We start from the raw sequence: 25,873 nt of genomic DNA on the forward strand, positions 1-25,873 counted from the left end.
CATGGTCTTACAGAATGACTGGGTAGGCTTGGGAGGTTGAATAGCCTACTCCTCCTATTGCTTGTGTTCTTATGTTTAATCAAATGGTATACCTCTCACATTCCTCCCATTTAACAAAGTATTGATTTCCCAAAAATTCCAGTTCTTTCCTAATCTAGCACCCAACTGGGGAAGATGCACAACGTCCCTGCGACCAGGGACATAGAATGACACAGTCAAATAATATGCAGAGTGGAAGTGCCAGACCAGTGCTCTCATCCTATCAAGGATCCTATCAACAGCCCAAGCAACGAGAGTAAAAGGTTGTTCAAGAGACAGAGCAGCTTTTGCTGCCTTAACTGCCCACCATTTGCCACCTGCAATGAAGAGACTGCAGGAGTTTTGAGAGGCTCAGTTGTGTGGTCAAGAATGTGCGCAGCATTTTGAAAGGTTTTACCACTTAACTAGGAGGAATTAATTGATTTGAGCCCCATTATTCCACAAACCGTCACAAATGTGCAAGAAAAAACATTTAAGATGATCAGTTCACCTGACTGACTGCTATTGCAGGTTAAATTGACACCAAGGTTTTAATAAAAAAACTCCAGTGCAAACGTTTAATTGGTGCTGCTTTAACACCTGCTTCTTTAACGCGGTTCCAGCCCAAAAGTTTAAATGGTGTGGCTATTGCATAATTTTCTTATAACACAAGATCACACAAGAATGGAACTTTCGTGTTATAACAGAACTGATTGCACTTATTCTTTAACAAGTATTAGAAGAAAAGAAAGGATTACTAATCTATTGTTATGCAACTTAAACCACCCCCTTTAAAATCCCAAGCCTGCACACATTCATTCTCAAATAAGGCATAATAAAAACAGATCGTTTGGCACAAATATTATAGGTGGAAAATTATATGGATGGAAAATAAATTCTGAAGATCAAAAATACAGATTTTGATTTTAGTCCTTTTGAGTTTAGCAATGATGACCAGCTGCTGCCTGTAGAGTGATGGTCATTCTTTGATTCAGAGGTTCATTTGGTGAGCCGAGGGCGTTTACCGTTTCTCATAAGTTTCTGAGTTTTTGTCTGCTTTTTCAATGACAAGAGATCAATGTTTCATGCTTGCAGACTCTAGCTGTTTCAAACTATTGCTCCAACAAGACTGTGTAAACTGCAACTTGACTAATCCAAGGACTGGCATCAGACAGCTTTATTTTCATTCACCCAAAAAATACCTGGTGTTGCTCTAACTCAAAAATGTAGCAACCTGACTGAGATCTCCAAAAGCAACATAGTATTTATAGCTAGCAATGCATACCTTTTGGTATTTTCACGTTGTAAAACTCTCCTGGTATCATTGTTAAATTGCAGTGTCCAACTTCCCTTCCAGTTCATAGTCCAACAAGGGAAAATATGTGGCCTCTTGCAAAGGATGTAAGGGTCTGAAAGGGTTAATGTGGTGGAGTGTCTCAAGTACTACATGCTATGATGACATCAGATGGATGATGGGAGGACAGTTTAGGATCTTAAAGGAGTAAGGCCTAACATCTGGCTCTTCCTCATTGTCCCTGTTAAAATGCTTATCACATCATTGTAGCATGTACATTGTTGCTGTCATGGATTAAATGCCATCATGTTAAGGCAATAACTTCTTCTCATTAGTCTAATAAGTAGTCTTCCTTCACTACACTAGACCAGGCAGGCCTTATAGATCTCTGCCAGGTAAGAGGATAAAGGCAGCAAATCTTCCAGAAAACATGAGCAGTGGTGAAGAGTCATCATTCAACATGAAAATCCTCATGTTATGCTTTGATGGCAGGCTGGTGTTGTCTCCCCATGAACCTTGCCTTGCAACCGCCTTTTGAACAATGCCATCACATCAGTATCATTAATGGACTTTCATTCTAAAGTGAGAAGTTTTTCATCCTGTGAGCTCTCTATCTAGGCTTTCTCTAAAAGATACATGAGATACGTCTGGGTATATTCAAGTCCCAGCCAGGGGCATAATCTGGTGACCTGGTATCTCTTGTTCCCTCATGGACATATGCTACTCATACTATGGCAGAAAGAACATCTTGTCCTTTCCAGCTAGATCATGAAAATGTCAAAGCATAGATCTATTTCATTTTAAGATTATTTTTGTCTTTGCTCACTATTATTCCCAATGGATTGAGGTTCAGAAACTCAATCAGACCATCTCAGGGAGCATGATAACTTCTTTGAAGACTATATTTTCCACACTTGGAATCTCTGATAATGGACCACAATTTGCCAATGTGTGTTTCCAATCCTTTGCAGCCCAAAATGGGTTTATCTATGTTTAAATGGAGATACTCTCAAGCCAATGACAAACCAGAAGGAGAAAGATGTGTCATAAGAGAAAGAATGTCTCCTGAGTCAATGGGACTGACAGGGATTTTAACCTATCCAAAATGGCAAAGGCACCCAGATTTGATTAAGAATCTGCAGCATAAGGGCATTGAGCTGACAAGGTTTCCACAACTTAGATCATACATTGTCCAAACACCAAATGGAAGCGCTCAAAGAAACACTGAAGGCATCACCTGATAGCTTGATTATCTGATTCTCCAGAGGAAATTATGATAACACAGCTACTAATGACCAAGATAAGGACTGACGGCTCTTGGAGCACATACTGACTCTCCACAACCTCCAAAAGATATCAGTACACATTCAAGAAAATTGGTAAAATCCTGCAGAGCTTCCTTTTAAAACACAGAGACATATCTCCAGGTCAGCATGGTGCCGAACTTGGAGGGTTGTTTTGTGATGGTGATGCTCCCCCTACATTTGACCCAGTAGATGGGAGAATTTGTGGGTTTGGGATATTTTACTGGAGAAACTTCGAGGGATTTGGATAGCACATACTGCAGCTGCACTGTGCCAGTGCTTGTGCTGAACCTAATGAGTGCGGTTCTGATCAAACTGACTGCTTTATTTTCCTAAGCACTGTTGATTTTATTATGTAATGTTAAGGCATTCAGTCATCCAAGCAAAGGGATAGTATTTCATCACTCTCTTGTACAGGTGATGGAAACGCTTTGGGGAGTTAAGGAAAGAGCAACTTGTTGCAAAGTATCCAGTTCCTGGCTATCAATAATAGCCAAGGTTTGGAGGTGCCAGTGTTGGACTGGGGTGGACAAAGTTAAAAATCACGCACCACCAGGTTATAGTCCAACAGGTTTATTTGGAAGCACTAGGTTTCGAAGCACTGCTTCTTCATCAGGTGCAACCTGTTGGACTATAACCTGGTGTTGTGTGATTTTTAACTCAATAGCCAAAGTATTTATGTGGTTGGTCCAGTGCAGTTTTTCAAGACCTAAATATATTGATGGTGAGAGCCACAATTATAGTAATGCCATTGAGATTGTTGCATTTTATACTGCTTTGAAATAGTCATTGACCAGTATGAGAAGCACAACTGTAAATTGGCACTTATTATCTTAAATCTGGATGTGAGTCAAGGTTTGGCGTATGGACTGTTTCATTATCTTTTTATTCATTCATGGGCTATAGGCATTGCTGGCTGGGCCAATATTTATCGCTTGTCCCTCGTCAAGCTTGACAGGGTTGTAGTGAGCTGCCTTGTTGAGCCACTGCAGTCCATTTGCTGTAGGTCAAGCCATAATGCCATTAGGGAGAGGTTTCCAGGATTTCAACACAGTAACATTAATTGTGAATGGAGCTGTACATTGTGTAATCCTCAGTCAGCAGCTCCAGTTTATATTTTGTGGCCCTCAATCCCTCAGGAAATTTTGTGCAAATGCCCTGAGTTTGAAGTGACTGGCTTCCAGCAATAACAACTAAATTCCTTTGGAGAAAAGCTGCAATGACATCTGAGACCAAGTGGTCCAGCAAATACTTTCAGTAAGCAGGTTATTCATGAGTCACTGATGCTTTTAACAATACAGATACTCCTTAAACCACTTTACTGATCATTTTGAGTAGACTGATATAGTAATAATTGATGAAGGTGAATGTTTTTGCAACAGAAAATATCTAGGCAGTTTTCCATTTTTTCTAGAATTGCGAACTGTAGGTGTAATGTAACAGCTTGGTTAGATGAATAGCTAGAAAAAGAAGCTAAAGTATTGAGCTCCACAATCTGACTGTTGTCAGGTATTATAGCTTTCACTGTGTCCAATGCAGTGTGGCATTTCTTGATCACCTGTCTGCACACAGCTGTGTGCTTACATGTCAGAATATATCTATGCATTCAGGCTTAAACTTTAAACACAGAATCATTCAATGTTTACATCACTGAAAGAAGACAATTGACCTCTCAATTCTGTGCTCATTCTCCATGAGAGGAATACACCTAGTGTTACTCCCCAGTAGCTGTGCACATTTCTCTCCAAATAATGACCCAAATCTCTTTTGAAAGCATTCACTGAATTCCAGATCCATGCACGATGCTTCATAAGGTGTTCAAAGTTTGTGAAAAGATTTGTAGTTTGGGTGCCAGTTGTTGTGATTGTGAGTATGTTCGCTGAGCTGGGAAGTTGATTTGCAGGTGTTTCATCCCCTGCAAGGTGACATCTTCAGTACTTTGGAGCCTCCTGTGAAATACTGCTGTACTGTGTCTTCTGGAATTTATTTGGTGCCGTTTCTGCTGCTTCCAGTTGCTCGTTGTAGTGACCAGTATGTTGGGTCTAGGTTCAGGAGTCCGTGGATGAGTGCCATGCTTCTAGGAATTCTCTGGCTGTTCTCTGTTTCGCTTGTCCTATGAACATTGTGTTGTCCCAGTTGAATTTGTGGTCGCTTTCATCCGTACGTATGGCTACGAGGAACAGCTGGTCATAGCGTTTAGTGGCTAGTTGGTGTTCGTGGATGTGGATTGTCAGTTGTCTGCACTAGTGTTTTGTGCAGTCTTTGCATGGAATCTTGTACATTAGTCTTGCACATGATGGGTATAGTGTCTTGTGTCCTGGTGAGTTGTTGTCTGAGCATGGCTGTCAGTTTATGGGCTGTCGTGAATCAGAGTGGTCAGAAAAATCTGACTGTCAGTTCTGAGAGATTTTTATGTAAGGTAACGTGGCTAGTGAGTTAAGTCATACTATGTCCTCATCATGTTGTTTGTCTGTTAGGCTTCTGTGGATGGAGTTGAGGGGGTATCCATTCTTGGCGAAGCCTGTATAGAGATGTTTTTCTTCCATTCATAGGTCGGCGGTGCTGCAGTGTGTTGTAGCCCTTTTGAACAGGGTCCTAATGCAGCTTCTCGCGTGTGTGTTCGAGTGACTGCTGTTGTAATTCAGCACCTAGTCGGTGTGTGTGATATTCTTGTTCATTTTTGTGCTGCATTCACCGTTCTGTGTTCTTTGAACCATCACATCCAGGAATAGGAGTTAATTGTTGGTTTCATCCTCTCTCATAAATCTGATCCCTGTGAGAATGGTGTTGATAATCCGATGTGTGTTTTCAATTTCTGTTCTCTTAATAATAACAAAATTGCTGTCTACATATCTGATCCAGAGTTTGGGTTGGATTTGTGGAAGGGCTGTTTGTTCCAGTCTTTGCATCACTGCTTCTGTTATGAGTCCAGAGATGGGTGACCCCATATGTATTCCATTGAACTGTTCATATATTTGGTTGCTGAATGTGAGTGTGTCGTCAAGCACAGGCGTAGTAGTTTGAGTATGCAGTCCTAGTTGATGGGTTCCCCATTGTGTTGTCTATTCTGTTTGTCCAGGAGATTGGCTATTGTCTCTCTGGCTAGAGTTTTGTTAATTGAAGTGAACAGTGCCATTAAGACCAATGCTTCATCCTTGTCTACATTTATGTTCTTTATGTTGTCTAGGAGTTCCTGTGGTGCTTGTATTTGGAGTGTTTGGATCCGCTGATTATAATGTTTTTGTTGGAGTTTTTTTGCTAGTTTATGCGATGGCATTCCTGGCAGAGCCATAATGGGTCTGACTGGACTGTCTGCTTTGTGTACTTTGGGTAATCCATAAAGTCTTGGAGTGTTGTTGCTTTCTGGTTTCATCCTTTGTAGGTCAATCCTGGTGACTAGTCCATTTTTTTGAAGGTTCTGTAGTGTGTTGTTTATTCTATTGGTTAGCTGTGACATAGGGTCAAACTCCCTCTGTAGGTAGGTGTCGGTCTCTGCTAGTAGTTTTTCTGCTTTCTGAAATTATTCAGTCTGGTCCATGATAACTGTCATTCTGCCTTTGTCCACTGTACTATAATTATGTCCTTGTGATTTTGAGTGTTTTTTGGGCATCTCTCTCTTTGGTGTTGAGGTTGTTTGTTTGTCTATTCTTTGTTAGTAAGAGTATCAATTTGCTCTGTCTCTTCATTTAATCCATTAGTTCTGAGTATACATTCTAGTGCAGCTAGGAAGTCTGTTGTATTTGCATCCCTGTGGTTGTAGTTGAGTCCCTTGGCTAGTACCACTTTTTCTGTGTCTGTAAGCTGTCTGTTGGAGAGGTTTCCAAACCAGGTGTCTGTCATGTTGTCCTCTCTACTTTTGGTTAGCTTCGTCATTTTGTCTTGTGGTGCTATTCTCTTTCTGTACACAGTTATATTCTGTCCTAAGGTGATGGCCTGTTCAATTGTTGTGCTCCACTCCTGACCGGCTGTTTTCGAAATTAACAACTTTTGGCGTGCAATTTCTGGTCTGTACCTGTGTAATCTGTTGTATGAGTCCATAATCATAACCTGGATCATTCTGAGACTGTTTTGTCTGACTGTTTCCCTGGCTTGTGGGTTATTGATTGGTGGTCTGTATCTGACCCAGAGTGGTAGTATTTGATTCCTTCAGCATTCACGTAGGAATTGGACTTGTTCTTAGATTGCGCTCAGGCAGTTGGGATGGGATTCCCATTTCCTTGCTTGTCTTAGTGTCCCTCGCCCGTAGGTTGAAATTTGAATGGACCAAACTTAAAGTACTTTGCACGCTTCTGATAACCAACTTATTGAAAAGAAATGGAAATACTGGAGAAGACCCAAAAAAAAATTTACAAGAATTGCACCAACATTTAAAAATGTACTGACTCGGAACAGAATTTTACGTCTATGTGTGCGTTATGTTTTTCAGATAGATTCTGTACATTGAAGCAAACCGGATTGATAAGTTCATGCCTGTTGGGCAGCAAATACTGCAGAAAAACTTGCAGTCTAAGCATGAGTGTGTTCACTGATCATTAGGAGTGATGATCACTGTAGTTTGCTGTGTAGATAATGGGAGTTTGGGGAGAGATCGGAAGCATATCAGAGGTCAGGGTTAGACCACAGTCAAAAATTAGAAGCACTGGGATGGGAAGGTTTGTGATCACGAGGGAGTTTTTGGCATTACGTTGGTGTAGTGGTGTTGGAGGTAGAATGATGGGATGTCCAATGCTGGGAAATTCAAGCAGGTGATCGGTGTATAGAAGTTCAGTGGTAGGTGAGTCAGAGTTAAGGATGTTAGGAGGAGGTGTTTGTATGGGGTATGGGGGAGTGTGGGGATGGGTGCAAGGAATTGAGTGATTGAGTGGTTGGTACTGTGGGAAAGTGATTATTGGGCAGTGGTGGCAATGATGTGGGACTGATGGTATGGAGGGGCTGCGGTTGGACTAGGGAGGACAAAGTCAGAAGTCACCCAACACCGGGTTATAGACCCACAGGTTTATTTGAAATCACAAGCTTTCAGAGCACTGCTGCTTTATCAGATGAAGTTATGTGGGATTCAAAGGTTGACCCAATGGCTGAATTTAGCAGGTCTCTGATCAGTGGTGTCAGAGGGAGATATAAAGGTGGGAGAACAGGCAGAACATGTTAGTTTTGGGGAGAAACTGCTGCTTCCCCTGGTCCAATAGCAGGCATATAGGCATGTCCTCACAGATCCAGTCTCTCTCCTCTCTTTGTTTCTTTTGGGTTTCCAAATGCCCAGGAAATGTAATCAACATAGGTTAAAAATACAAATCCTTTTAAAGTGGACGCACACAGCCTTCTTCAAAGTTTGAATGACCAATCTACCTCATGAGATATTGATCATCAACCCCCATTCAGCCTCCATTAAAACCAGTTGGGTAGGTTTTGAGATGGATTGCACTTGTGTTTCAGGTCTTCAAACCCATTTGTTCTGGGAATTGGATGGGGGGGGGTTTACTGTGGTGATGAATTCCATCCATTCTGTAATTCTAAATAATAATTAGAATATATTCTGGAAGGGGTGAGGAGACAGCAAGAAGAAATTCATTTATGCAGCAAGTTGTCACAATCTGGAAGAAAAGACATTATTGGAAGCTGATTGAATTGTAAATTTCAGAAAAAAAATTGGGCATATCATGGGAAACAATGTAGAATTAGTTTGTGTGGGGTAAGAAATCACTTGTGGGAGTTATCTACAAGGCCTTCAAACAGAACTACGATGTTGGAAAAAATATACAACTAGAAATACTGCAGCCTAAAGAAGGATCACTGGACCAAAAATGTTAACTCTGCTTTCTCTCCACAGATGCTGCTAGACCTGCTGAGGTTTTCTAACCTGTTCTGTTTTTGTTTCTGATTTCCAGCATCCATGGTTCCTCAGGGATTTTTTTTTTGTTGGGAAATATTGCAAGTTTGTGAGAAAACAGTAATTATGGACGATTTAAATCAACACTCAAACTGGAAAGATCATATTAGAAATACTTTGATCGGCACGTTCATAGAATGTTTGAAATAGTTTCACACAGCAGTATTTCCTTCAATGACCAAACAGTAGGCTATACTAGATTTGGTCTTATGTAACTTGACAGGATTAATCAATTACTGCAGAATAAGTGTATCTGTAGGTAGCAGCATTCACAACTTGATTGAACTTTACATCCAGTTTGAAAGGGAGAAGAGTGGTCTAAGACTAGCATTTTAATCTTTAATAGAGGCAACTATTTGGATATTAAACTGAGTGAATTGAATTTTTAGGCTAAGAAATAGATCAGTAGAGAAGCATCGGTAGAAATCTTAAGGGACATTTCAGAATAATGCAAAGGAGAAATCCAAGGGGAAACCCACCATCTGTGGTTAGCTAAAGACATTAAGTAAATCATCAAACTTAAGGTTGGAACATATAATTGCACAAAGATGAATGGCAAGTAAGATAACTGGTCAGAACACAAAAAACATCAGAGAATGACTCTGGAGTACTGTGTCCAATTCTGGTCACCTGTTATAGGAAGGATATTATTAAGCTGAAGAGGGTTCCGAAGAGATTTACCAGATGTTGCTGGGAATGGAGGATTTGAGTTATAAAGAAAGGTTGGGTAAGCTAGAATGTTTTTCACTGGAGCATAGGAGGTTGAGAGGTGACCTGATGGAGTTTTATAAGTCATGAGGGGTACAGATAAAGTGAACAGCAGCTTTTCTCTTGGGTGTAGAATTTCAAGACTAGGGGGCATATTTTCAAAGTGAGAGGAGAAAGAATTAAAATGGACCCTTCGGTCCGACCACTCCATGCTGACCATAATCCCAAACTAAACTAGTGCCACCTGCCTGCATTTGGCCCATATCCTTCCAAATGTTTTCTATTCATGTACTTATCCAAATGCCTTTCAAATTTTTTAACTGTATCCACATCCACCACTTCCTCTGGAAGTTCATTCTGCACATGAATCATTCCCTGTATAAAAAAAAACTCATGTATTTTTTTCAATCTTCCTTCTCTCATCCTAAAAATTTGTCCCTAATCTTGAAATCACCCACTCTTGTGGAAAAGACACCTTCCATTCATCCTATCTATACCCCTTATGATTTTATAAACCCCCGTAAGGTCACCCCTCAACCTCTTCCTTTCCAGCGAAAAAAGTCCCAGTCTATGCAGCCTCTACTTATAACTCAATCCCTCCATTCCTTGCAACATCCTGGTAACTTCATTGAGTTTTTTAAAGAAGTAACAAAGAGGAGTGATGAGGGCAGAGCGGTAGACATGATCCATGTGGACTTCACTAAGGCGTTCAACAAGGTTCCCCATTGGAGATTGGTTAGCAAGGTTAGATCTCATGGAGTACAGGGAGAACTAGCCATTTGGATACAGAACTGGCTTAAACTAGCCAACAGAGGGTGGTGGTGGAGGGTTGTTTTTCAGACTGGAGGCCTGTGACCAATGGAGTGCCACAAGGATTGGTGCTGGGTCCACTACTTTTTGTCATTTATGTAAATGATTTGGATGTGAGTATAAGAGGTATAGTTAGTAAGTTTGCAGATGACACCAATATTGGAGGTGTAGTGGACAGTGAGGAAGGTTACCTTGGATTACAATAGGATCTTGATCAGATAAGCCAATGGGCTGAGGAGTGGCCAATGGAATTTAGTTTAATTTTATCTGAAATTTTGGAAAGCAAATCTTAGCAGAATTTGTACACTTAATGGTAAGGTCCTAGGGAATGTTGCTAAACAAAGAGACCTTGGAGTGCAGGTTCATACCTCCTTGAAAGTGGAGTCGTAGGTAGATAGGATAGTGAAGAAGGCATTTGCTGTGCTTTCCTTTATTGGTCAGAGTGTTGAGTACAGGAGTTGGGAGGTCATGTTGCGGCTGACATTAGTTAGGCCACTGTTGGAATATTGCATGCAACTCTGGTCTCCTTCCTATAGGAAGGTTGGTGTGAAACTTGAAAGGGTTCAGAAAAGATTTACAAGGATGTTGCCAGGGTTGGAGGATTTGAGCTACAGGGCAAGGTTGAATAGGCTAGGACTGTTTTCCCTGGAGCGTCGGAGGCTGAGGGGTGACTTTATAGAGGTTTACAAAATCAATGGGTACATGGATAGGGTAAATAGACAAGGTCTTTCCCCTGAGATAGGGGAGTCTAGAACTAGAGGGCATAGGTTTAGGATGAGTGGGGAAAGATATAAAAGAGACCTAAGGGCAACTTTTTCAAGCACAGGGTGGTGCATGTGTGGATGGGCTACCAGAGGAAGTGGTAGAGGCTGGTACAATTGCAACATTTAAAAGGCATCTGGATGGGTATATGAATTGGAAGGGTTTGGAGGGATATTGGCCAGGAGCTGGCAGGTGGGACTAGATTGGGTTGGGATATCTGGTCGGCATGGGCAGGTTGGACGTGCTGTACATCTCTATGACTCTATGAATCCTCTGCAGCTTAACAATAACCTTCCTAAAACAGAACTAGACTCCAGAAGCGAGTTTAACAGCAATTTCTGCATCTGATTTCCAGCATCCACAGATCTTTTTGTCTTTTTTTCAGCTGAAGAAGAGTTGTATTAAACTCAAACTGTTAACTCCACAGCGATGCTGCGAGACCTGTTGAAATGTTTCCAGTATTCTATTTGCTTACTTCAGATTTTCAGCATCAGTAATGTTTTATTTTCATTAACAGATGAACCATAATCATATTGAATAGCAAAGGTACCATGAGAGCTGAAATGGATTCTTATTGCTCCTAATTCATGTGATTATTTGACACATTGACAGGGATATACAAAGGAGTAATAGAGTGGGTCTAATTGGGTACAACTTTCAAACAGCCAGCACATTCATGATGGTCTGAATGGCATTCTTCCATGATGTATGTTTCTGCAATCCAATGCACACAGTCTGTCAAATGGGAAGATGTCCACCTATGGACTGAGTGAGCTGGCTCTGTCTGTAATCAGATGCATGAAGACAAAGACTTCCATATCTCATTGCCATACAATGTCAAATAAGGAAGAAAAATACACTGTGAAAATATGCTGCAATTAGTTCCCAGACTGAATCTGTATTTGATTTGAGGTGATATATAGTTAATAATTACTTTCAAAAGCAGCATACATCAGAAACTATGAGTCTGAGGATAGATTTCACAGTGTGAATAGAAACACAGACTAGATGCTATTCATGGACATAGATAAGACAGTATTCTTTACTGAGAATGTACACGTACATGATGTATAATTTTCTGTACTAATTCTGTTCATAGGAGGAAGATAGAACCCTACATAGATAGTTTAGACGCTCAATACTTGAGTTTAAAATCTAATATGATTCTCCATTGCTGGTACTGACGTGCAGCAGTCAGAGGTTCTGCATGTCTTTCAGCTGAATTCAGGGTGACATGAAAGATCACATGCCATATTTTTGCCTGACAAAATCACAGGAATAGTCCGTGATACCCCTTTATCACTGTCATTTGGTGGAATTTCTATTCATTGTCACATTTGCTGCCATAGTTTCTATTTTACAACAGTAAAGTTTGTTTGGTGCAGAGGTTGTAAAGTGCTTTGTATTGTCCTCAGGCCAGGAAAGGTGCTATGTGAATACAATTTATTTTGCATTTGTCAATTAGATCACAGGTGATCTATGTTTCAACTGTGTACTGCCTTTAACCCCTCAGTACCCTTACCCAATACAAGTCTATCAAAATATTATATCCAACAATATTACATTAGCATGAGGGGAGCCAGATTTTATCTTACAGCTGTCCTTCCTGTATTCTGAAAGTGATATGGCATTTCTTAATCATTTCTCCATACTCTAGCGTGTATTAAATTTACTGCAGTACTTATCAAAGCAGTACTTTGTTCTTGGGCAGAAAAACACCATATGGCATAATCAACATAGACTCCATACTAGCACAGTTTGCAGTATTCTTTATGTACAGAATACTAATTAACCACATATTATAGCACTTCCAGAAAACATGGTCACATTTATCTAAAAGAACACAGAGGGAAGTAAGGGGGGAGGTGGGCGCAAGTTTTGCATTTCTTGCGGTTGCAGGGGAAGGTGCCGGGAGTGGAGGTTGGGTTGGTGGGGGGGTGTGGACCTGACAAGGGAGTCACGGAGGGAGTGGTCTTTTCGGAACGCTGTTAGGGGAAGGGAGGGAAATATATCCCTGGTGGTGGGGTCCATTTGGAAGTTGCTTTTGGAATTATATGCAATGAAATAGATTATATAGAATTGGTTGCATGTTAGCTACTATGACTATACTTGCAGTGATCAAACTATAACTAAAACTAGTAAAGAATGATATCTATTGCTTATATTTCAAGGAGAAAGTGAGGACTGCAGATGCTGGAAATGAGAGCTGAAAATGTGTTGCTAGAAAAGCGCAGCAGGTCAGGCAGCATCTAAGGAGCAGGAGAATCGACGTTTCAGGCATGAGCCCTTCTTCAGGAATGAGGAGAGTGTGCCAAGCAGGCGATGATAAAAGGTAGGGAGGAGGGACTTGGGGGAGGGGCGTTGGAAATGCGATAGATGGAAGGAGGTTAAGGTGAGAGTGATAGGCCGGAGTGGGGGTCGGGGCGGAGAGGTCAGGAAGAAGATTGCAGGTTAGGAAGGTGGTGCTGAGTTCAAGGGTTGGGACTGAGATAAGGTGGGGGAGGGAAAATGAGGAAACTGGAGAAAGCTGAGTTCATCCCTTGTGGTTGGAGGATTCCTAGGCGGAAGATGAGGCGCTCTTCCTCCAGTCGTCATATTGCTATGGTCTGGTGATGGAGGAGTCCAAGGACCTGCATGCCCTCCACCTCCTCCATGATTTTCACTTCCCCGGTCCCCAACGCCTTATTTTCACCATGGACATCCAGTCCCTGTACACCTCCATCCCCCATCACAAAGGACTCCAAGCCCTCCGCTTCTTCCTTTCCCGCCGCACCAGTACCCTTCCACAGACATCGTCCTTCGACTGACTGAACTGGTCCTCACTCTGAACAACTTCTCTTTCCAATCCTCCCACTTCCTCCAAACCAAAGGAGTAGCCATGGGCACCCACATGGGCCCCAGCATAGGATATGTGGAACAGTCCATCTTCCGCAGCTACACTGGCACCACCCCTCCACCTTTTCCTCCGCTACATCGATGACTGTATCGGTGCTGCCTTGTGTCCCACGAGGAGGTTGAACAGTTCATCCACTTTACCAACACCTTCCACCCCGACCTCATATTTACCTGGACCATCTCAGACTCCTCCCTCCACTTCCTAGACCTCTCCATTTCTATCTCGGGCGACCGAATCAACATGGACATTTACTATAAACCAACCGACTCCCACAGCTACCTAGACTACACCTCCTCCCACCCTGCCCCCTGTAAAAATTGCCATCCTATATTCCCAATTCCTTCGTCTGCGCCGCATCTGCTCCCAGGAGGACCAGTTCCAATACTGAACAGCCCAGATGGCCTCCTTCTTCAAAGACCGCAACTTCCCCCCAGACGTGATCGACGATGCTCTCCACCAGATCTTCTCCACTTCCCGCTCCTCTGCCGTGGAGCCCTGCCCCTCCAATCGCCACCAGGACAGAACCCCACTGGTCCTCACCTACCACCCCACCAACCTCCATATACATCATATCATCCGTCGTCATTTCCGCCACCTCCAAACGGACCCCACCACCAGGGATATATTTCCCTCCCTTCCCCTAACAGCGTTCCGAAAAGACCACTCCCTCCGTGACTCCCTTGTCAGGTCCACACCCCCCACCAACCCAACCTCCACTCCCGGCACCTTCCCCTGCAACCGCAAGAAATGCAAAACTTGCGCCCACACCTCCCCCCTTACTTCCCTCCAAGGCCCCAAGGGATCTTTCCATATCTGCCACAAATTCACCTGCACCTCCACACACATCATTTACTGCATCCGCTGCACCCGATGTGGCCTCCTCTATATTGGGGAGACAGGCCGCCTACTTGCGGAATGTTTCAGAGAACACCTCTGGAACACCCGGACCAACCACCCCGTGGCTCAACACTTCAACACCCCCTCCCACTCCACCAAGGACATGCAGGTCCTTGGACTCCTCCATCGCCAGACCATAGCAATACGACGACTGGAGGAAAAGCGCCTCATCTTCCGCCTAGGAATCCTCCAACCACAAGGGATGAACTCAGCTTTCTCCAGTTTCCTCATTTCCCCTTCCCCCAACTTGTCCCAGTCCCAACCCTCGAACTCAGCACCGCTTTCCTAACCTGCAATCTTCTTCCTGACCTCTCCGCCCCGACCCCCACTCCGGCCTATCACCCTCACCTTAACTTCCTTCCACCTATTGCATTCCCAACACCCCTCCCCCAAGTCCCTCCTCCCTACCCTTTATCATAGCGTGCTTGGCACACTCTCCTCATTCCTGAAGAAGGGTTCATGCCTGAAACGTCGATTCTTCTGCTCCTTAGATGCTGCCTGACCTGCTGCGCTTTTCCAGCAACACCTTTTCAGCTGCTTATATTTCGATAAAAGATTGTAGGGAATGTCAAATAAATTATATAATCCAGAAATTGATCCAGTATTATAAAAAAAACTCATTACTATTACAAATATTTCATGTTCTTTTAAATTCTTAATGTTTAATAAAAAGAATTTGATAACTTTGTATGAGGAGTGGTACAGATGGTTTATATTTTGTACACATCGTATTCCCACGATAATTTTGTTTTTGTGTGTTCAAAAACTAACAGGACCACAGTAGCTTTTTGACAGCTTACTGAATGTTATTCAAATTGATGAGTGGAAAACTACCCTTTCTGGTTGTTGTAATAGTTCTAAATGTGATTGCTAGGCATTTCTTTAAGACAGTTCCTGAACAAACAACTGCAGGGAAACAAGTCTCAAGTCAAAGGAGCAATCGGTAAAAAAATAATGTCCTACAAACAAGAAAAGGAGTGGTCATGTGCAGTAATTTTTTACCTGTATTTCTTGGTTTGATTGACACTGCATAAACAAATCAACTAACGAAGTACACTTTATTTTACAGATGTGTAATCTAACTCAAGAAGTGTCTCAATTAGGCAAAGACCTACACAATGTAGTGCATCTTCTGGAAAGCCTTTTGACAGCACAGAAAAATACACCTTTCTGGCCTGTTCGTGGTGCTCACATGGCCCCTACAGTGGACAACATGAAAGCAAGAATGGCTTGGACATCACATCAGCCTTGTTTTCATATGCAGGGTGGGACAGCCTCTTGTGTTGCCACAAACCCATCACAAAACTCAACAGTGGCGGCTGACATGTGGCCTTTGGATTCAGGAATTAAATATAGTAACCCTCAAGGACTGGGAATCATTTCACAACGACCAATGGAAAGTGATCATTACCACGTTTTGTCCACACCAGTCCATGCTCAGCATTGCCAGTCACTCCAAGGTGATTGCTTACCACGCGTTCGATGTGTGACTCCACATTCTGACACCACATTAACCCCTCTTCAGTCCATGTCAGTTACCCTTTCATCTTCTACAGGTTCATCGCCTGAGAGAGCAAACCCACTAGCATTCCCTTGCAAATCTAAAGAAAGTAGCAGCTCCAACCTGGGACCAGTCAGCTCATCAGATCTTGGAAATTCTCCAGATTCCTGGGAACTTGAGGGGATGTCAGGTATTTCTTTATCAAACATGGCAGCTTCACCAATGGAAGTTATGACAAGTACTGACAAATTTAAGAATGACAGTGCCATTAATTTGTAATGATTATGATGAATTAATAAGCAAGTGCTGAAAAGGTTGGCATTGAGCTTTCAGTTCTGAATATTTTATGATTGCATCCATGCAATATTCTTCTGCATTCCACTGATATTGCAGAAGAGTCACAGAAAATGACTTCAGGGGAACACTGGAAATCGAACTTTATTATAAGTAAAGTGGTAAAAATCTATCAGATTATTCTCCAGTGGAGAAAAAAAAAATCATATAACAGTTTTCAGGCGCATGCTTATGAATCTATAACTATTTGAGCACAAAAGTAGTTTGCTTATCTGGCCGGCAGGCTCCCAGGGCGATTCAAGACACTTACAGCCTCAGGACAGCTGGAAATTCAGGGCAGCTGAATAAAAATGGCTTTTATAGCAGAAAATAATTCTTCCCAAAAGCAAAGTTTTTCTTATTTCTGAAAGACCTCTGCTGAGCTATCCCGAATGGCTATGAATTGGACAGTTTGCTCTGGGTGGTCGGATGTCCTGCTGATTCATTTTTCTTTATGGACATGGCCCAGGTACAATTAACGCTGCATGCAGTCTCCTAGACAATCAGTCAACTACAGCTGGTAGCAGAAGGTTAGTTGCTGCACATTGTATCATGTAAATCAATTTGTTCAATTATTTATCAAAAAATGACTATTTTTATACATTTGGTATGGAAACCGTATTTAAGTCACATGTTTATAATGAAATCTTTTTGTGACAAAGCTTGAAAGAAAACTCAAATGCTTTACAATAATCCTATTTATGGTGTTATCTCAAATAATTGGAGAAAAGGTTATGTACGGCACTGTGGCTAAAAAGGTATGTAATGAATTAGGTTACTTAGAAATGGTTGCATGTTAGCTACTATGAATGTACCTGCAGTGATCAAAATATAACTAAAACTAATAAAGAATGACACTTATTTATTGCTTATATTTCAATAAAAGATTGTAGGGAATGTCAAACAAAATTATGTAATTCCAGAAATAAGTACAGTATTATGAAAAAAAATCACTACCATTACAAATATTTCATGTTCTTTTAAATTCTTAACATTTAATAAAAATAACTTGATAACTTTGTATGAGGGGTAGTGCAAATGGTTTGCGTTTTGTACACATTGTATTGCCACGACAATATTATTCAAAAACTAACAGGACCACTGTAGCTTTTTGACCCCCTACTGAATACTACTCATAGTGATGAGTAGAAAACCTATCATCTTTCACCCTTTCTGGTTGTTATAATAGGTCTAAATATAATTGCTAGACATCTCTTTGAGAGAGTTCCTGTACAAGCAAACTGCAAAATAAAAGTCACAGATTAAAGGAACAGTGGGTAAAAAGTGTCCTCCAGATTTGGCCATCCTCTAAAGCAGATGGCACATCACATGCCATGAACCATAGAGTCATGGAGACGTACAGCATAGAAACAGACCCTTTGGTCCAACTTGTCCATGCCAACCAGATATCTCAACCCAATCTAGTCCCACCTGCCAGCACCTGGCCCACATCCCTCCAAACACTTCCTATTCATATACCCATCCAGATGCCTTTTAAATGTTGCAATTTTACTAGCTTCCACCACTTTCTCTGGCAACCCATTCCACACACGCACCACCCTCCGCGTGAAAATGTTTCCCCTTAGGTCTCTTTTATATCTTTCCGCTCTCATCCTAAACCTATGCCCTCTAGTTCTGGATGCCCCATCTCAGGGAAAGACCTTGTCTATTTATCCTATCCATGCTCTTCATGATTTTGTAAACCTCCATAGGTTACCCCTCAGCATCTGACATTCCAGGGAAAATAGCCCTAGCTTATTCAACCTCTCCCTATAGCTGAAATCCTCCAACCCTGGCAACATCCTTGTAAATCTTTTCTGAACCATTTCAAGTTTCACATCATCTTTCCGATAGGAAGGAGACCAGAATTACATGCAATATTCCAAAAGTGGCTTAACCAATGTCCTGTACAGCCGCAGCATGACCTTACAACTCCAGTACTCAATATTATGACCAATAAAGGAAAGCATACCAAACGACTTCTTCACTATCCTATCTATATGTGACTCCACTTTCAAGGAGTTATGAACCTGCACTCCAAGGTCTCTTTGTTCAGCAACACTCCCAAGGACCTTACCATTAAGTGTATAAATCCTGCTAAGGTTTGCTTTCCCAAAATGTAGTACCTTGCATTTATCTAAATTAAACTCCATCTGCCACCCCTCAGTCCATTGGCCCATCTGATCAAGATCCCATTGTAATATGAGGTAACCTTCTTCGCTGTACACTGCACCTCCAATTTTAGTGTCATCTGCAAAAGTACTAACTATACCGCTTATGCTCATATCCAAATCATTTATATAAATGATGAAAGTAGTGAGCTCAGCACCAATCCTTGTGGCACTCCACTGGTCACAGACCTCCAGTCTGAAGAAACAACCCTGCATCACCACCCTCTGTCTTCTATCTTTGAGCCAGTTCTGTATCAAAATGGCTAGTTCAGCTTCTGACATTTTATGTTTATCCAGTGTGTGGCCAGTTGCTACACATTTTGAATGTTTTGGGTTCTTGGGCAGATGGTTAAAATGTATTCAAGGAGACAGTGATGTAATGATAACATCAGTGCATGAGTAATCCAGGGGCCAACGCTAATGCTATGCTGACATGGGATGAAGTTCCATCACTGCAGCCAGTGAAATTTGAACTCAATGAATGAAATCTAGAATTAAATGTTCTTCCTTATTTAGTGAACATGAAGTCATTGTTGTAAAATCTCACTTGGTTCACTAATATCTCTGAGGATAGGATATTAGTGACCATGACCTTACCTGGTCTGGCCTACATATAACTCCATACTCACAAAAAATGTAGTAAACACTTAAGTGGTTTCTATGTGGCCTAGCAGTGGCCTAACAAGTACATTCTGTTGTAATAAGTTGCTACAAACTATAAAATTAACATACCAAGAGTGAACCATTTGACATTGATCCAGACACCGGGAGCAGCCATGGCAAAACCTATCGACCCTGAAAGGTGCATCTTAGTTGCTAACTTCTCAGGTCTTGTGTTAAAATTTGCAGAGTTGTCCTATAATCTAGTCAAGAAACAGCCTGACATCATCCTAATCACTGAATCTTACCTCAATAGACAACGTCCCTGACACCAACACCACCATCCTCAGGTATGACCTGTCCCACTAGGACAGACATTCCAAAGGTGATTGAACACTGGTATACAGTAACGGGAGAGTTGCCCAGGAAGACCGCAGTGTTGATGCTGGATGCCATCAAGACAAACATGGGCAAGGAAACCTGCTAATTACCATTGACCTCACCACCTCAGTTGATGAATCATGACTATTCCATTTTGAACAGAAATTCATTGGATCACAGAGTGGCAAGGGCACAGAATATGTTCTGGGTGGTATTTCAGTGGCCATCACCAAGAATGGCTCAGTAGTACACTATTGATCAATCTGGTCAAATCTGAAATGATGTAACTGGTAGACTGGATCTGCAGCAGATGGTGTGGCAACCAATAAGAGGAAAATACTGATTCTCAATCATCTTCACCAATCTACCTGTCACACATGCATCTTTCTAAAACAACACTGGTAAGGTTAGTGAAAGAATCACTGTACAGTCCTTGAGTCAAATCTCGCGATTTCAGGTGTGCCCTGCATCATCTGCAACAATAGGGCAAAATCTATCAACCTAAACAGTATTCAAACATAATCTGTAGTCATATGACCGCCATTTCCAGAATTCTACAATCACCATCAAGCTGATCGGAAAACTGTGAAGAGCTAAGGATGCAGAAAAGTATGTCGGGAGCAGCACCAAGCGTACCTAAAAATAAGGTATAACTGTTTGAAGGGACAGGACTACTTACATCCCTAATAAAGGAAACAGAATGTGGGAGAGAAAGCTGAGCAAAATTGCAACCAACAGATCAGATCAAAGCTCTGCATTCTGCCCTTGTGCAATCATAAATAATATTGGAGAATCAAACACCTAACAAGAGGAGGTAGCACCACAAATACTCCCTTTCTCAATGATGGGGGAACCAGCACATTTATACAAATGAAGTATTTGCATCCACCTTGAATTAGAATAGTGGATGATCCATATTGCCCTAGTTCTTCATGATGACATAAAACAGCTGGAGGTACTAGATACTGCAAAGACTATACACCTTGACAACTGCAAACTAGTCATACCCATATCCACACTATTCCAGCACATCTACAACACTGGAGTCCACATGGCAATGTGGAAAATTGCCAAAATATGTTCAGTGCACAAACAAACAAGTTCAACTCAGCCGGTTACTTCCCTATCAGTCTACTCTTGACCATCAACAAAGTGATGGTAGTGGTCATTATCATTGCTGCAGGATGACACTTACTTAAAAATAACCTGCTCCTGGCTCTAAGTTTGAGTTCCTTATGGCCATTCAGCTCTGATCTAATTATAGTCTTGGTCAAAACATGGACATAAAACTGAACTCAAGAAGTGAGGTGAGAGTGACTGACCGAGACAACAAGGCGGCATGTGATTTCATCAGACATCAAGGAGCCAGAAGAAAACCAAAGCCAATATGAATCAAAATTAAATATCTGCTGGTTAGAGTCATACTTAGCACAAAGGAAAATAGTTGTGGTTCTTAGATGTCAATTATCGCGGTCCATGGACATCACTGAAGAGTTCCTCAATTTAGTGTCCTTGGCCCAACCAGGTTCAATAAGACAGAGTATTATACAATGTTTGACGGGGGTTGGGATCTTAAAAAGGGATCATGGAAACTAAGAGAATGTATGAGATTGCCAGACGGACTGTAGGAAAACCCAAAGCATTTTCAAAAAATATATGAAGACCAGGTGAATAATGATGAAAGAGTAGACCCAGTGGGGAGTGTAATGGAACACTCTGTATTTGCCTGGATGAGACCAGTTGCAACAAGCAGTCCATTCAATTGACCGTTACATTTACCTCCTTAAGCGTTCATTTTCTGCACCTCTAACACTCAGTGGTAACAGTGGTATCTAAAACTGCACTGCAGCAACTACTTCTACAACACCTCCCAAACCCATGGCCTCTTATGCTAAGAAGGGCAAGGTTGGATTCATGGAACAAGTATCATACTGGACTTGAATATTAATTCTGTTTCTTTCTACACAGATGCTACAGAACTGCTGAGTTTCTCCTGAACTCTGTTTTTGTTACTGTCAATAACAATAACATAGAGTCATAGAGATGTACAGCATGGAAATAGACCCTTCAGTCCAACTGGTCCATGCCAACCAGATATCCCAACACAATCTAGTCCCACCTGCCAGCACCCAGCCCATATGCCTCCAAACCCTTCCTATTCATATACCCATCCAAGTGCCTCTTAAATGTTGCAATTGTACCAGCCTCCACCACATCCTCTGGCCGCTCATTCCATACGCGTACCACCCTCTGCGTGAAAAAGTTGTCCTTAGGTCTCTTTTCTATATTTCCCCTTTCACCCTAAACCTATGCCCTCTAGTTCTGGACTCCCCGACCCCAGGGAAACGACTTTGTCTATTTATCCTATCCATGCCCCTCATAATTTTGTAAACCTCTACAAGGTCACCCCTCAGCCTCCGACACTCCAGGGAAAACAGCCCCAGCCTGTTCAGCCTCTCCCTATAGCTCAGATCCTCCAACCCTGGCAACATCCTTGTAAATCTTTTCTGAACCCTTTCAAGTTTCACAACATCTTTCCAATAGGAAGGAGACTAGCATTGCACGCCATATTCCAACAGTGGCCTAACCAATGTCCTGTACAGCCGCAACATGACCTCCCAACTCCTGTACTTAATACTCTGACCAATAAAGGAAAGCATACCAAATGCCTTCTTCACTATTCTATCTACCTGTGACTCCACTTTCAAGGAGCTATGAACCTGCACTCCAAAGTCTCTTTGTTCAGCAACACTCCCTAGGACCTTACCATTAAGTGTATAGGTTAAGATTTGCTTTCCCAAAATGCAGCACCTCACATTTACCTGAATTAAACTCCATCTGCCATTTCTCAGCCCATTGGCCCATCTGGTCCAGATCCTGTTGTAATCTGAGATAACCCTCTTCGCTGTCCACTACACCTCCAATTTTGGTGAAATCTGCAAACATAATAACTGTACCCCTTATGCTCGCATCCAAATCATTTATGTAAATGACAAAAAGTAGAGGGCCCTGTTCTTGCAGACATTGGTGGCATACAAATTGATGCAGGAGATGGTGATTAATGGAGGCCATCTGTACATCTTTTCTCCATCAGAGGAAAATAATGGACTGAATATAATGGTCTGACAATGATATATTTGAAGGCAGGAGTTTGGGTGCTCATTAAATAAAATCACCTGTCCATCCACCCCTCTCCCAAATTACAGTGGACAGGTATCAAGCCCTTAGGCCAGACTATGTTGAGGTCCTTAAATGACCCACTAGTAGCAACTCAAGGGCCTCTATCTGTTTCTTCCAAAGTCTAAAGTGTGGCAGGAGAAGATGGCCAAAGCAATTAACATGCAATCCCATCTTCATAAACTATTTTCAGGCAAGCACAGATGAGGCAGTAACTTCTTTGGAGGAAACCATTTTGCCCATTGGTGACACCACAGCATCCACCAGATTGTGCCATCCTCTTTATCTCACCATTTCTGGCATTTAAAGCCCTCCTTGCTTTCTCCTCCCCAAACCTTCTGGAGTCTTCCAGGCAGACTAAATTAAATTCCGAATTTACCCGTAATCCACAATCCATTGCTCTGATTCTTCATAAACTGATTGTAGTCCAGTCATGCCCACTGCTTGACTTTGGCCTTCTGGGACTACACAGCTACAAGCCAATCAGATTAGCCAGACAGCTATCTAGGTGGGACATCTTCTCAGATAGGGGCAGAAGTCCCAAATAAAACTGCCACCAGCCTAATACAATTACGGCATAGACAAGTCTCTAGTCAGTGCAGTGTGAGCAGACTTTTCAATCAGGAGTGCAGGAATCAATAACAAAGATCATTGGAGTCCTACATGCTGTTGCAATGTAGAGCTGTTAGTGCATTATAGAAAAGTTCTGGAGCTATTAAAGAACAGAAGAAGGTCATTCTGCTCATTACGTCTATGCTGGCCCTCAATAGGGTGATTCTGTTGGCCCCATTCCTTCACTGTATCACTGTGGTCCTGCATGCAGTGACCTTCGCACTATTGGAAAAGCACATTCTGTTCTCTCTCCAAACAATTTGCTCCTTGCCAACTTCTTCACCAGTGTTTTTGATGATGCCAACAGATTGTCCCAGCCCATATCAAGATGCTATAGTCTGAAGTCAGGCCCTCAAGACCAGAGCTGTTTGAGTTCACCCACCACAATGATATGAAGTAGTCTCAATGGAAGCTCAGCAGCCTTCCGCATTGCAAGTTGAAATTTTGGAGATACTGTTCAAAGTAGCGCTAGAAAACATAATACCATATGCACAAGAGAGTTTCACACTATTGGAATAACATGGGGAATTGTGGTAAATATAATGGCACATTATGAGTGTTATTAAATATATTCTAAGTTCATTATTCTTTTCTGGCACAAATAATTATTTTTAACATCCAATTTGGGCTGAAAAATGTCAGCACAAATTTCAAACTGGGGTTTTCACAAGTGCATTCCTTAATTATTTGAGTTAAGAGTCATACATATGTGGAATACAGCTATTAGATAGTTATTTGGGTTTTGTATTTGTCGTCAAATGAAGGAAAAGATATTGGATTGTGAGGTGACAATTGTCTGATGGGAGTGAAGAAGGTAGTGGAAACTATTTCAGAATCGGTATGCTGGGACAGCAGGGATGTGAAGTGTTCTTTGAGAATCTACCATCAGGCAGCTGGGGTTATTGGTGGGGTTGGTGCTGTGACTGCTCTTTTTTCACCATTGCGTAGTTTTGCCATCCCATGAAACCTCACCTTCCTAATCCTTATTTTCCTGCCTGCAACCTTTCCATCGTTTGGGTTTTGTTAAATGTGCTGCAAAAATGCAGGTTACTTTCTAGCAAAGCTGTATGTACTCCAGAAAAGGAAATATTAAGGCAAAAATGGACCAATAATATGCAGTGAAGGCACATCACAATGACCAAACATTATATTGTGGTACCAAGTCCGAGAAACACATTTCTCCCAAAAGCAAAATATTTCACAAAACCCATCTCTGGAATTTACAATGTACATAATAGCTCAAGAGCAAGGGGCAATATCCTTATGAAGCTAACTGTTCCACAAGAGTCTGGTAGAAGAAAGCATGCACCTATTTAATTATACAATTATAAATAAGGTTTTATTATACAATGACTAATTACTTTGCATTATGGTATGGAAATAGTTTAGACCACAGTTTCTAAAGCAGAATGGCCCTCTCATTAATCTGCTCGCCAAACTGATGCAAAATCCAACCTTCCTCCATCCTACTTCATATAACTACCTGAGGACTTTTCCCAGGAATTTAACATCCATCTCCCTGTAATCTTTGAGTTATTAGTCTGAGTATCTTCCATTTCAACCATCTGGTCTTGGATGCTGATCAGAATGATCAGAACAGAAAAATGAAGCAGTAACAGACTAACGCTGCATCTTTAACATCCCTTATATAAACCACGAAAGACATTCTTCCAAAGGTAAGACTGATGCTGCTGCTGCTTAAATGATGACAGCTATTTTTGAAACAAATCTGAATGCTGCTGTGGGTGTCACTAATCAGATCTCCTGATGCTGCTGAGAACATCAGTAGACTAGAGCCCTTGAGAGTTTCTAAGTTGCTGCCAGCACACCAAAGTTAAAAGGTAACTTGACAGAATTTTCAAGTCACTGAGTGTTTGCAGCTCAACGATTATTTGGAACATTGTTTGTTTATTTTTGTTCATCAAAATCTAACTACTGGATTTAGCTTTCTTCCTTAGTCCCTTGGGCTTTCTTTTCTTACCTGATGACACTCAGTGTAAGGAATGAAATCTGTTTAGATATCCCAGTTGAATTGTGTTACTTAGAGAAAGAATGGGAAGTTGAATAGAAGGAACAGAGGGAAATGAACGCATCAGGTACCACTGGAAATTAGATTAGATTTAGATTAGATTACTTTACAGTGTGGAAACAGGCCCTTCGGCCCAACAAGTCCACACCGCACCCGCCAAAGCGCAACCCACCCATACCCCTACATCTACCCCTTACCTAACACTATGGGCAATTTAGCATGGCCAATTCACCTGACCTGCACATCTTTGGAGTGTGGGAGGAAACCGGAGCACCCGGAGGAAACCCACGCAGACACGGGGAGAACGTGCAAACTCCACACAGAGAGTCAGTCGCCTGAGGCGGGAATTGAACCCGGATCTCTGGCGCTGTGAGGCAGCAGTGCTAACCACTGTGCCACCGTGCCACCCACAAAATCATCTGATAGACACCCAAAAATAACTTTCACACTGAGATCTATAGAGCAAGATACCCTCTTTTCACCTGAACATTAA

The 25,873-nt window shown here is 41.9% G+C and overlaps 1 protein-coding gene across 1 annotated transcript in view; it reads left to right on the top strand.

Moving 5' to 3' along the window:
* Positions 1 to 17,334, top strand: part of kcnh8 (potassium voltage-gated channel, subfamily H (eag-related), member 8) — a 431,818-nt gene extending 414,484 nt beyond the window's left edge. The window contains exon 16 of the mRNA XM_072575729.1: positions 15,646 to 17,334. Within this exon, the coding sequence (XP_072431830.1) occupies positions 15,646 to 16,356 (711 nt within the window). The 3' untranslated portion in view covers positions 16,357 to 17,334. The remainder of the gene's footprint in view (positions 1 to 15,645) is intronic.
* The last annotated feature ends 8,539 nt before the right edge of the window (positions 17,335 to 25,873 follow it).

Source organism: Chiloscyllium punctatum, chromosome 8 (assembly GCF_047496795.1).
Source record: "Chiloscyllium punctatum isolate Juve2018m chromosome 8, sChiPun1.3, whole genome shotgun sequence".
Lineage (NCBI taxonomy): Eukaryota > Metazoa > Chordata > Chondrichthyes > Orectolobiformes > Hemiscylliidae > Chiloscyllium > Chiloscyllium punctatum.